The following is a 15,013-nucleotide window of genomic DNA, read 5'->3' as shown; positions in this document are numbered from 1 at the left end:
ATACTATCCTTCTGTACTATTCATCGGTGTGAGCTACATAAAAAGAATCTGCATAAAACCGGTAGTGCTAGCAGCAGATGATTGTTAGTAATTATCTCCCTCAGGGCTAGAAGGCTATACATCGAACTTTTAACTCATATAAGATGTAGTAATTACAGTCTGATCTCAGTTTTCAAATGTCTAGATTCTCGAACAAACTAAAGATCAATCAAATGCAAGAAGACATTTTTGCTTTGAATGCCAAACAAAAAACTGGGAAAGGTGCGCACCCAATATAAGACAAGAAAACTGGGAAAGGTGCGCACCCAATATAAGACAAGAAAACTGGGAAAGGTGCGCACCCAATATAAAATAAGAAAAATTGACCAGTTGCTCGTTTGCCAATTGACAATCTTTTCCGCCATCTTCATTATACAATTGTTTTAATGTGGTGGTCGCCACTCCGATGTTTGGAATTTTCCCCCTCGCGATATGCCTATTCAACTACTTAAACTACGGTAATCATATATACAAATGTTATGATATCATAGTTGTTCAGATTATATATTGTTAACCTTGTTTTATCTTTCATTTTAAAACTTGTTTATTACATTTTTATTACTTGATTGAGTGTATTATATTATATTATATATTGTATTATATTATATTATGTTGTATTATTGTTTAACTTTTGCTTTCAAGGCTTCTCTTGCGCAAATATTGGACATGGAATGCTGTGTACACTTGCGGTCAAATATATATATTGGACATGGAATGCTGTGTACACTTGCGGTTTCATATAAATATATATATTAGACATGGAATGCTGTGTACACTTGCGGTCTAATATAAATATATATATTGGACATGGAATGCTGTGTACACTTGCGGTTTCATATAAATATATATATTAGACATGGAATGCTGTGTACACTTGCGGTCTAATATAAATATATATATTGGACATGGAATGCTGTGAACACTTGCGGTCTAATATAAATATATATATTGGACATGGAATGCTGTGTACACTTGCGGTCTAATATAAATATATATATTGGACATGGAATGCTGTGTACACTTGCGGTCTAATATAAATATATATATTGGACATGGAATGCTGTGAACACTTGCGGTCTAATATAAATATATATATTAGACATGGAATGCTGTGTACACTTGCGGTCTAATATAAATATATATATTGGACATGGAATGCTGTGTACACTTGCGGTCTAATATAAATATATATATTGGACATGGAATGCTGTGAACACTTGCGGTCTAATATAAATATATATATTGGACATGGAATGCTGTGAACACTTGCGGTCTAATATAAATATATATATTGGACATGGAATGCTGTGAACACTTGCGGTCTAATATAAATATATATATTGGACATGGAATGCTGTGAACACTTGCGGTCTAATATAAATATATATATTGGACATGGAATGCTGTGTACACTTGCGGTCTAATATAAATATATATATTGGACATGGAATGCTGTGTACACTTGCGGTCTAATATAAATATATATATTGGACATGGAATGCTGTGAACACTTGCGGTCTAATATAAATATATATATTGGACATGGAATGCTGTGTACACTTGCGGTCTAATATAAATATATATATTGGACATGGAATGCTGTGTACACTTGCGGTCTAATATAAATATATATATTGGACATGGAATGCTGTGTACACTTGCGGTCTAATATATATATTGGACATGGAATGCTGTGAACACTTGCGGTCTAATATAAATATATATATTGGACATGGAATGCTGTGTACACTTGCGGTCTAATATAAATATATATATTGGACATGGAATGCTGTGTACACTTGCGGTCTAATATAAATATATATATTGGACATGGAATGCTGTGTACACTTGCGGTCTAATATAAATATATATATTGGACATGGAATGCTGTGAACACTTGCGGTCTAATATATATATATATATTGGACATGGAATGCTGTGTACACTTGCGGTCTAATATAAATATATATATTGGACATGGAATGCTGCGTACACTTGCGGTCTAATATAAATATATATATTGGACATGGAATGCTGTGTACACTTGCGGTCTAATATAAATATATATATTGGACATGGAATGCTGTGAACACTTGCGGTCTAATATAAATATATATATTGGACATGGAATGCTGTGTACACTTGCGGTCTAATATAAATATATATATTGGCCATGGAATGCTGTGTACACTTGCGGTCTAATATATATATATATATTGGACATGGAATGCTGTGTACACTTGCGGTCTAATATAAATATATATATTGGACATGGAATGCTGTGAACACTTGCGGTCTAATATAAATATATATATTGGACATGGAATGCTGTGTACACTTGCGGTCTAATATAAATATATATATTGGACATGGAATGCTGTGAACACTTGCGGTCTAATATAAATATATATATTGGACATGGAATGCTGTGTACACTTGCGGTCTAATATATATATATATATTGGACATGGAATGCTGTGAACACTTGCGGTCTAATATAAATATATATATTGGACATGGAATGCTGTGAACACTTGCGGTCTAATATAAATATATATATTGGACATGGAATGCTGTGAACACTTGCGGTCTAATATAAATATATATATTGGACATGGAATGCTGTGAACACTTGCGGTCTAATATAAATATATATATTGGACATGGAATGCTGTGAACACTTGCGGTCTAATATAAATATATATATTGGACATGGAATGCTGTGAACACTTGCGGTCTAATATAAATATATATATTGGACATGGAATGCTGTGTACACTTGCGGTCTAATATAAATATATATATTAGACATGGAATGCTGTGAACACTTGCGGTCTAATATAAATATATATATTGGACATGGAATGCTGTGAACACTTGCGGTCTAATATAAATATATATATTGGACATGGAATGCTGTGTACACTTGCGGTCTAATATATATATATATATTGGACATGGAATGCTGTGAACACTTGCGGTCTAATATAAATATATATATTGGACATGGAATGCTGTGTACACTTGCGGTCTAATATAAATATATATATTGGACATGGAATGCTGTGTACACTTGCGGTCTAATATAAATATATATATTGGACATGGAATGCTGTGAACACTTGCGGTCTAATATAAATATATATATTGGACATGGAATGCTGTGAACACTTGCGGTCTAATATAAATATATATATTGGACATGGAATGCTGTGAACACTTGCGGTCTAATATAAATATATATATTGGACATGGAATGCTGTGAACACTTGCGGTCTAATATAAATATATATATTGGACATGGAATGCTGTGTACACTTGCGGTCTAATATAAATATATATATTGGACATGGAATGCTGTGAACACTTGCGGTCTAATATAAATATATATATTGGACATGGAATGCTGTGAACACTTGCGGTCTAATATAAATATATATATTGGACATGGAATGCTGTGAACACTTGCGGTCTAATATAAATATATATATTGGACATGGAATGCTGTGTACACTTGCGGTCTAATATAAATATATATATTGGACATGGAATGCTGTGAACACTTGCGGTCTAATATAAATATATATATTGGACATGGAATGCTGTGAACACTTGCGGTCTAATATAAATATATATATTGGACATGGAATGCTGTGTACACTTGCGGTCTAATATATATATATATATTGGACATGGAATGCTGTGAACACTTGCGGTCTAATATAAATATATATATTGGACATGGAATGCTGTGAACACTTGCGGTCTAATATAAATATATATATTGGACATGGAATGCTGTGAACACTTGCGGTCTAATATAAATATATATATTGGACATGGAATGCTGTGAACACTTGCGGTCTAATATATATATATATATTGGACATGGAATGCTGTGAACACTTGCGGTCTAATATATATATATATATTGGACATGGAATGCTGTGTACACTTGCGGTCTAATATAAATATATATATTGGACATGGAATGCTGTGTACACTTGCGGTCTAATATAAATATATATATTGGACATGGAATGCTGTGTACACTTGCGGTCTAATATAAATATATATATTGGACATGGAATGCTGTGTACACTTGCGGTCTAATATAAATATATATATTGGACATGGAATGCTGTGTACACTTGCGGTCTAATATAAATATATATATTGGACATGGAATGCTGTGTACACTTGCGGTCTAATATAAATATATTATTAGGCTCAAAACTCTGTAAACCCTATAATATTAGCTGCGACTGTGATGTAAGGGCTATGATATAAAAATATTGTTTAAAATGTTGTTTTCTACACTTGGAATAGATTTAAATTATTTACATTATTTTAAACGAAAAAAATTGATTCAGAATTTGAACAGAATACATTTTGAACAGTTTGTCTGAACGGATTCAGGTCAAACACTGAGGTAGAACTGTATCATAAGATGCTGTCATAAGATGCTGTCATAAGATGCTGTCATAAGATGCTGTCATAAGATGCTGTCATAAGATGCTGTCATAAGATGCTGTCATAAGATGCTGTCATAAGATTCATTGTTAACTGTATTTAGCAACCTAGCAAGAACATATTGCCGACATAGGTTACACAAATATCTATTTCGTAACTACACAAACATCCAACAGTCCATTTTCAAAGCTGAAACCGATAAGTGCAACAACTCTCAACCAAAAGCTTATTTCTATTTTCCACGGATTATATGGCTTCTCATTGGGCACCATCAAAAACAGGTCATCAGAAAAAATGAGGTATTCAGAAAAAGACTCGAAGAGAGTTCCGAGACGAGGCTCAGTTCTAGGGTAATAAGCTCCAAGTTATATTATATGTTATGTTACATTTAGAATCTTGGAGTGTCTTTCAGTTTACTTAAAAGATCTAAAACTCCATAAGATGACAAATGTTAAATTAAATTTTAATTCGCAATGCTATTAGAATTTGCATTGGTATTCTGAATCAAAATGTTACAATTTCAGGTTTAAAGTTGAAAGCATACAAACCTCATTAGAAAGCAGAACAAATTCATTAAATGTAAACCTATTGACCATACAACCTACAACAACCTTTCTTGAATGGATGGTAACTGGTAGTACATGTATAGCTGGTAAGAGTTGTCTCACCCTAGTCGCTCCTGTCTCGTGTAGTAGCTAAAATAGTCACCAAACAGCTTGCTTGGATGCATGATTCTCTGATAGATTCTTGCAAAATCTTGGAAGGATAGTAGAGCATCAGGATTGATATTACACTCCTAGATAAGTAGGTGTAAAACAAACACGACATTAGTGAAAATAAGAAGGGGCAGACTGCTGAAAGGAGAATCAATGCAATTGTAAGTATCAAGCTATAACTCGTGCAATGCACTCTCTTCAGGCTATTAAAGCTTGAAGATTTTCATGGAATGTAACTGTTCACACAGATGTACAACTTACAAAGGCGTGCGATGACGACAATCATTGAACTATGAATTGCGCATTCAAACAGATAAATATTAAGACTACAGACAACATGTGCTGCCAAGGTCAAAAGTTCATACCGGCTAAAGATTAGCAGACAACTCAAAAGCAATAAACTAATGATTCAAAAGGAAATAGGCTGAGAATAGAAATAGGCTGAGAAGTATTATTTCAATGCTGCTGAGTAAAATATTGCAGTGTTGAAGACTATCCTCCCATCAACTGGTTCAGCTACTTATGAACAAGTTTTGCAAATATGATTGTTGCTATAATCTATAGACTTATTCTGTTCTGACCTCTCCCTTGATGATTTGTTCAACTGATTTATCAATTCCCCATGCTGGTAAAATTACAATTACTATTTCAACAGCAATAAATTTTCTGTCCAAGAAATAAACTTCATGTATTAAAATAATGCAAAAACATTATTTTTGACAGCTTTGTACAATAACTGTAAATTGCATGGAATTTTTTAGCATCCTATTGGAATAATTTTGGTCATGAAAGACGAACTTCCTACATGATGGCGTGATGTATATTATATATTTTGTTTGGCTAATCTCATAAGGACGACTACGTATGAGTTGAGCCAGAGCTGAATTGATAGAGCTCATAGCAAAATATTTAGCTGAACCATAGATATATAAACCTTATCTATGAGCTATGTTTATTTATGTTTATCTATGGTTTATATATCTATGAGCTGAACATAATTAGTACTATTTAAAAACACCTTGCAATAGGTTGCCTAGCAACAAAGATATGGCAACTTTAGGAACACTGTCTACATGAACAACAACTAAAAAGGAATTAATAGCAGGTCTTTCATGAGTGAGACAGCGTTGTTCTTTACGCATAGCGCAAGGAAACCACACTCGCCAAATGTCACCTCAATACTTGTCTTGTTCAATAACATTTGCCAAGATAAAACTTCCTTCTGAACTAATAACAGCTCCAGTTTTAACTTGTTGAATGTGGGAGAGAACACATGCAGCCTAATAACAATCAGCAAGAAAATGGAAAAACACAAAATGGCAGCAAACAGCTCAACAAAGCAACAGCGCTACGATGAAAAGGAGCATAGACATCGCTTTAGAAGAAACAACGACGGGGTGAAGGATAATGACAACAGTAACATAAGCTCAACAAGCGGATATGGAGACCTGTGGTTGTTGCTGAGACAGTGTGACCAGCGGAGTTATACTAAAAACAGCAATCAAGGAAAAGATCACATCTATGAAGACGTTTGTGTGGAATCCGTGTAGACATAAATAGTAACTAGATGAAAAGGATATGAAACAAGCTCTAAAATAAGAGAATTATCTATATCCTACTGATTAACACACAAAACTCTTGACTGGTGACTGAAGGTAGGCGTATGCTCTCGACAAAGTGTAGGCTCTCCTTCTCTACAACGCTTGCCCGCGCAGTATACAACAAAGAAATTGGAAACACTTTCAGGAAAATGCTTTTCCCTTAAAAAGTAGTTCGATGGACAGAACATGAATATATTGTAAATGTACATTACAAGCTGCAAAACACAAAATTGAAGACTGTTTCCACTTCTATTGTAACTCGTACCAAAGAAAAATTTGCACTATCATATGCATTCTTGATTTATGCCTTTTTATATAGTTTTTTCTTTCCTTTGGTATGTAACGAAAAACATAATTTTGTTGATGATTAACAATGTACCATGAAACTCGGATAACTCGCCCTCGGATAGCTCGAACACATGGTTAACTCGAACGGATTTGTTTGGTCCGTTCCCACGCAATGATAAATTGCTTTAGATAACTCGACCTTAAATTCATTAACTCGAACAGTTTTTTGCCCAGCGGCTGTCGAAACGGTTGTTATCGCTTTAGAATATCACTTTATTTCAAGCCATAGAGATAAACATCAACTTTTAGTAGTTCTTAGGCGTCATTATTACCACTATCGGTAAAATATTTTCGTTAACAACTTTTCTAAAGGTTTGCAAAAAATCAAATTTTACCAAACATCCGCTTGGGGATAGCCTTCCAAAAGCAAGAAGAAGCAAGGTAACTTCAGATGAACGTAAAGAAAAATCGGCAAAATTGGTTCTTGTTAAAACGCTCAAAAGAAAAATAAGTCTTTTTTTCTGAGCGTTTCAACCGCGATCAAGTTTTGCTTATTTTAATCTGAAAATGTCCTGGCAGTCACATCACCTAAAACAAATAAACAAATCTCAAGTAATAGGAAAATATTTATACTTTCTGATAAAAGTGTTAAAACATTACATGAGAGGCCTCTTAACTTGCAACGAGCAATCGATGCTTTTTATTTATATATAGTTTGTATATGTACTGATAAATACATGCACTTGTAACAGTGTTCTCATAACTTGAACGCTCTGATAACTCGAACACTCTCTCTCGGTCCCGTGAAGGTTGAGTTAGCCGAGTTTCACTGTACATGTATGCCAACAAAATATTACCACTAATTAAAGGAACAGATATTCTAAAAACCGTTTGTTTAGTTTGTATGTTCCATGGGCAGGCCTTAAAATTTCCAAAGAAACAAGCAAACTAAAATTGCTTAAATAGATAGTTATATTTAATTTGCCCTTCCACTCAAGAGTATGTGACCTGAGCTAGTTCATATTTCTTGAGACAACATGTATCCATCAAAAACGCCCAAAGAAACAAGCCAAAGAGCTTGTTTCCTTAGTTTGTATTGAATACCTTGCAATACTCTCTGAGCTTATTAGCTCCTAGTCTGTAATAAGATTTAGAAAGCCATTTCTTGATATCAGCCAAAGTTATCGTCTCATGGCGACCTCTTAACTCATAGAACTCCTTGTGCAGCCACCTGCAACCAATATAGTACAATGTACACAGCCACCCATAACCAATATAGTACTATAAACACAACTATTTACAATTTTCAATCTACTTACAGTTTGGGGCCTGCATTACACATTTCGAGGCTTGCTCTTCACATTATGAGGTCTGCATTTCACATTTGGAGGCCTGCAATTTACAGTTTGGGGCCTGCACTTCACAGTTTGGGGCCTGCATTTTACAGTTTGGGGCCTGCAATTTACAGTTTGGGGCCTGCATTTTACAGTTTGGGGCAAGAGCTTCACAGTTTGGGGCAAGAGCTTCACAGTTTGGGGCCTGCTGCATAAATTAGAGCATACAGTTATTCATTACATGTATTGAAAACACAGCTAAAGTTAATGACCTATTTGTTTTTATCAGAATGTTTAGCCATTTAGGTAATCAAGAAATGCAAATAGCAAAGACATGAGGAAGACTGCTTGTGCCTCCTAAACAGAAGATGCAGAAAAAGACAACCACTGTTGAACGCTCCACGGAACACAACAGACAATACTATCTGAACAGTAGGAGCTCAAAACTCCGTGATCTACTAATAACAGCTACTCAACAATAACATGCCAGCATGAAATTCAACATGCTCCTCTTAAAATGAAAACACAAAACCAGGAAATCAGAAAATCAGAGTCTGTTCCCTTCTTTAAGGTTGCTGAAGCTTCCTATCCCTCTACACTGGTCATAAAGACCACTCCAAACTTACGCTTTGCTGAATGGATGGAAACTACTGTCATTTAACGCTGCAACGTGACAAGCCAATTAAAATAACTGTGATAGAACCTGAGGATGTCAGCGGGCTAGGGATGGAAGTCTGATAATCATACACAAGGGTTCATTTAGAGAAGATCTAAATCGTATGCAAGTCAGTCTTCAAGGCCGTCAAAAAACCATGACTCTTTGAAACAGCCAAATTTAACCAGAAGCCTGAACCCAGCTAGTGAAACAAGCTGACAAACAATGGAGTCATAACGACCAAGGCGGCAGGAGAAGACAACCAGGCAAGACAGTGCTAGGTAAAACATGAAAAAAGCATTGGTGTGCACCTACACACTCTTTCAACACAGACATACTTAAAGGTTGACTTGCAACAAAATTCCCATTACAGTTATTTGATATCAAAAGATTCACCATTTCTTTATTCTGTTGTGTTGTAGGTGCAAAATATGTGGAAATGTAATTACAAGCTATTAAAAGCTCAAAATTGAACAGTTATTCGCCGCCCTCACGAAACTGCTGTAGATTAGAATCCTCTTCCAAAATGGCTCAAATGGGACGTAGTTGAACACGATGTGCTTCTGTTTACACTTTCATGCAACCTAATTCGTCGAAATATTTTTAGAAATATACTTCACGCATTCAAAAAAAACCATGTCTATTGTCCTTGAGCATCTATTTCATCCTCATTGTAATGCTGTCGCTTTGAGCACTGATATCTCAAAACCTAACCTAAAAATTTGTTTTTAACCTTAGTTCGAAGGAGTGCATATCATCCTCTTATAAACAGGAGGAGCCTGTTGGTGACCTGTGATTGTCGAGAAATGCTGCAGAAATTTTTGGCGCCAATTGGCAGGAAGTATGTGTCATATGATCAAATTATGACTAGATGATTAGACCAAGCTGAAACGAAACCGTAAAGGAGCGAGTGTCTATATTTGCGAAGGGTTTCCCAGTAGAACCCGAAGCGTTTGTCATAAACTAGTGCTATGAGACTTTTTATATTGAGCCTTTTATTGGCCTTTCATTTCACACAATAACATCACATATCAAAACAATAACCACGTCGAGTTGAGTACATCATCGAAATAAAGGGATTCTAACCTACGGCGTTTTCGTGATGGCTGCGATTAACTGTTCGTTTTTTAGCTTTTAAGAGATTGTAACCACATTGCCACATATTTTGCACCTACAACACAGCAGAGTAAGACATGGTGAACCTTTTGATACCAAATAACTGTAATGTGAATTTTGTTGCAAGTCAACCTTTAACAAGATGCTCTTGTCATCAAAACAGAAGGAAGACAAAAAGTGGCTGTGGATGCATCACCCTCCAACTTGAAGTAAAAGGAAAAAGGTCTCTGCGCTAAACTAGGACATGATCAACATAATCCTTCACTATTTACAAACGGGTAAAGTATCATTACCCTAGGACACTTATGTATTCGCGTCATCTAACTTTCGCATTTTCGCGGTGTCATCCTCTCGCGAAAATTTCATGAGCGAAACTTAACTATCATAACGAACGAGCGAAAACGCGAAATTAAATAGCTTTGTTCATTGATATCCACAATAAAATCTTCATATTAGAAATGCAGGCAATTTTCGTCTGTGGTTGGGCTCAATGGGAAATTTCTGGTAAACTCATTATAGCTAATACACCGACTGAGCAGCATGGCAAAGCAAATTAAGATGATATCAGTTTAGTCACCGAATTTGTAACTGATGAGGATGAAAGTCTGGTAGGTGAAATCATAAAATTGAAGAATAATTATTGTGATGATGAATTTTATTGCCAACCAAAAAAAATATCAACCCTCACCAGGTCCAACCACATTATAAAGTTTTGGTTGTGAACAGACACATTAAAGACAGTGCTGCTACTTTAATTATCTGTATAATCACGAAAATCTAAATATTGATTAGCTATAATGTCATCAACAGCTAATTACCTGTTTTATGACTCGCGCGGGTAGTTAATGAACTCACAGAAAAATGTTCGTTTTTAGATTAGAAATTCTCAAACAAAAGTTTGAAATTGCTTCGTTGTTTTAGGCTGATTTTATAGAGAAATCTTCGGACAACACAGTCAATTTCATAAAACTCTTAAAGACCGTGGGTTATTTGGTCAACGAATAATAAAATCAGGTTATCACGCAATTGCTGAGAAAGTCCGAAAATGCTTTTATGGCAGTGGCCCCTAAAAACACATAAATGCGTTTATGGCAGCAAAAGGGTTATACAGTTTTGGTTGTGAAGTTGGTTGTTACCTATCTATTTTCTTCTTCTTGGGATTCGATTGTAAAAGTCACGGCGGGAGGGACCTAGACGTCGTTGATAGTCCAAGAAACAAATGGCAGCAAGTGATCAAATTGAATTATAGATCTCTCCCACACATTTCAACCTGCGGTTTATAAATACGAACTAGTCCCAAATTGATTTTTTTTTCTTATTAGCAAACTGGACCTGAGGAATGTAATCTGTTTTTTCCACTGCATTTATCTTCACGTCACTATATTTTCGCACTCATCAGAGCCGCGAAATTAAGTTGCAGCGAAATTTTACTCTGTGTGCTACTCACGAAACTAAATACTAGCGGAATAAAAGTGTCCTAGGGTATGTATTACATATGTTGTCTTACAGCAATGTGTTTAGAGCCTCTACTCAAAATTGCCTTAGCATATACACTTCTCAGCAGACGATGTCTATTTCGAGCAAATATGTGACGATATACCCAAAGAAATGTTTAACATATGGCATTCTTTGTTTCTGATAGTTGCCTTACACCAAGCATTTTTTGTGACAATGATAATAGAGAAGAGTATAAAACTCTTCATGTGCTAATACATGCGTTCAGTTAAACTAGCTTATAAGTAACTGGGTAACTAGTTACCTAGTAATAACTAGTTACCTAGTTCCTAGGGTAACTGCTCATAAGGTAGCAAGAGAATAACAAAAAAACCTACTCCTACATTAGTGCCAATTATATTTCACTCTTAACTTAAGATTGGAGAAAGATTCATCTGCTACCCTGTTATTATGTCATAGAATGTTTCATACAGGTTCTGTGAAATGTAGTTTTTTGTATTTCTAGAATATATATAATATGTGGTATATAACAACATCTCCCACTCAAGTTGAAACCATTGGCGGGCAACTCTTCTACAACATTTTTTGAGTTATTCCCTTTTGTCGTTCACACTCCTCAGTAGTCAGGGTCTGACAAATTCACTAGAAATGTACTATTGCCAACAGCATTAATTAAAATCCCTTGCTAATGCGTCACTATAGGTCAGAATAACATTAATATGTATTTAATAAAAATAATCCTAAACTCAAGATCACTCCATGCATAGAAAAAACAACTTAATTTACACTCTTAATTCATCTAATAAAAATAATTTTCTCACCAACAAGAAAAAGCTCAGTGTATTAAGCTGATATGTGTCTCTAACACTTTTTGCACTAAATTCACCAGCTGATTCAGATACCGATCTGATACACCGATTCTTATTAAAAAATAATCCGATTCTTACCTTTTGTGTTGCATAGATAATTGTTCTTTTTATTATAGAAAATATAAATATTCATGTATTTATTTGTTTGTAACCATTTAGGGAGAAAAGAGATATATAATTATTCACATACTGACATATCGTGCATGTTGTAACAAAACAGTTCATGATTCTTGTATTTAATAACATTAACACCTGTGAAAGAACAGCGTTTTGTTTAATTTATAGTAAGGCCTGCAATAGTTTACTCACAAGAACTAGCTCATCAAAGATCTGTAGGACTATAACTATTTAGACAAACTTCAAAAGTTAATGTGTAAACAAATATTATAAAAGAGAGAAACAAATTGCATTCACAACACAACACAACCAACCCAACAAACAAGCGATTGTACGATACAAACGATACATTGTATTGTCACGTTGAAGAGGGCGATGGATAACTTTATGCATCGTCTGCTCAAAATACTTTCGTAATGCTAGTAAATAGAAATACTACACTGCATTCTTGTTTCCCTTCTTTATTATCGTGTTTATGATTGGCTGCAATAAATCGCATCGCCGTAATTAGGAAATACCACACTTTGTGATCACGTCCTGACTAATGCACAAAGGTTCCTCAGCTGCATTGATGTTGATCAGGTTATAGACATAAAAGAAATAGCGTGGCAAGCCCGGAATTCACTAGGTAAAAGTAAAGAACCCGCAGCTGATGATCTTTATTAGTGTAGCGGGCTAAAATACTGTTTTCTGCTAAATAGTTGATCTGTAAAAAGTATCTGAAATTTCAGGTGTTTTAATAACAGATTGGCCGATACCGATTCAGATACTTAACACCCATATCGGCATCGATACCGATTCAGATACTTAACACCCATATCGGCACCGATACCGATTCAGATACTTAACACCCATATCGGCACCGATACCGATTCAGATACTTAACACCCATATCGGCAACGATACCGATTCAGATACTTAACACCCATATCGGCACCGATACCGATTTTGATACCAAAATCGTTGCAACTCTATCGCAATTTATATAAATATATGTATATGTATGCAGGACTGCAGTCCAGATGATGGTCAAAGCATGAAAAGCATTTCTGTTTCCACAACAAGTATGGCTTTTTGAGGTACAACGATAAAATTCCTAGATGAAGCTGTAGTTACAATGAACCATATCCGAGGATACTGGTGTTGGATGATGGGTGTCTTGCAAATGCCAATGTTTTTTTGGGTACCTACACCTGCTGATCATATATGCCGTGTTTTATACACTCTTGCTATTATGTTCGATGCCTTTTCTAAACATTGGCCATGAAAGCTTAAAGGTTGACTTGCAACAAAATTCACATTACCGTTATTTGATATGAAAAAATTCACCATGTCTTACTCTATCGTGTTGTAGGTGCAAAATATGTGGAAAGGTGATTACAAGCTCTTAAAAGCTCAAAAACGAACAGAAAATCGCAGCCACACGAGACCGCCGTAGTTTGGATTCCCTTTCCAAGACGGCTCAAATGTGATGTAGTTGTGAGAGATGGTTTCTGTTTACACTTTCTTGCAACCTATTCGTCGAAATATTTTCACAAATATACTTCACGCATTCAATAAAACTATGTCTATTGTTCTTACGCGTCTGTTTTATCGTCATTGTAATGCTGTCACTTTCAGCACTGATATCTTATAACTTACCGTAAAAAATCGTTAAATTTTTTAACCTTAGCTCGAAGGAGTACATATCATTGTCTGATAATCATGACGAGCCTGTTGGTCACCTGTGATAATTGAAAAGTGCTGCAAAAATTATTTGCGAAGTATTGGGTCACATGATCAGATTACGACTTGACGATTGAATAATGCCGAAACAAAACTGTAAAGTAGCGAGCATCTATATTTGATACGGGGTCTTTGGTAAAACCCGAAGTGTTTGTCATAAACTAGTACTATGATAAGTTTTATATTGAGCTTTCTATTGGCCTTTCAATTCACGTGAGAACATACGTGACAAGACGATAACCAAATTTCGTGGTTGCGTCATCGAAATAAAGAGATTCCAATCTACGGCGGCTTTTCGTTTTTGAGCTTTAAGAGCTTGCAATCACATGTCCACATATTTGGCACTTACAACACAACAGAGTAGGACATGGTGAATCTTTTGATACCAAATCACTGCAATGTGAATTTTGTTGCAAGTCAACCTTTAAGGTCGTTTTAATGATAGCTTTCATGAGACCCGATATAATTATCACAATGGCGGTTTGTTTACACAAAATATAAAAAAACAAAAATGGGCCCTTGATGCAACATAAGAACAATGAGCTTAGCATGTGCCCAGCAAATCAATGCCTACATTGGTTCCAAGCACAAGCCTGTCTAGTCATGAGGTCAGAGGTCAGAGGCA

The 15,013-nt window shown here is 35.3% G+C and overlaps 1 protein-coding gene across 1 annotated transcript in view; it reads right to left on the bottom strand.

The window, feature by feature from the left end:
* The window catches only part of LOC137388875 (1-phosphatidylinositol 4,5-bisphosphate phosphodiesterase gamma-1-like), an 82,666-nt gene that overhangs the window by 57,619 nt on the left and 10,034 nt on the right, over positions 1–15,013 (bottom strand). The window contains exons 5-6 of the mRNA XM_068075351.1: positions 8,222–8,348; positions 5,181–5,308 (exon numbers count right to left, since the gene is read on the bottom strand). Coding sequence (XP_067931452.1) covers positions 5,181–5,308; positions 8,222–8,348 — 255 coding nt within the window. The remainder of the gene's footprint in view (positions 1–5,180; positions 5,309–8,221; positions 8,349–15,013) is intronic.

The sequence above is a fragment of the Watersipora subatra genome, chromosome 2, assembly GCF_963576615.1.
Source record: "Watersipora subatra chromosome 2, tzWatSuba1.1, whole genome shotgun sequence".
In the NCBI taxonomy this organism is placed as follows: domain Eukaryota; kingdom Metazoa; phylum Bryozoa; class Gymnolaemata; order Cheilostomatida; family Watersiporidae; genus Watersipora; species Watersipora subatra.
This window is presented reverse-complemented; position numbering and strand designations above follow the sequence as displayed.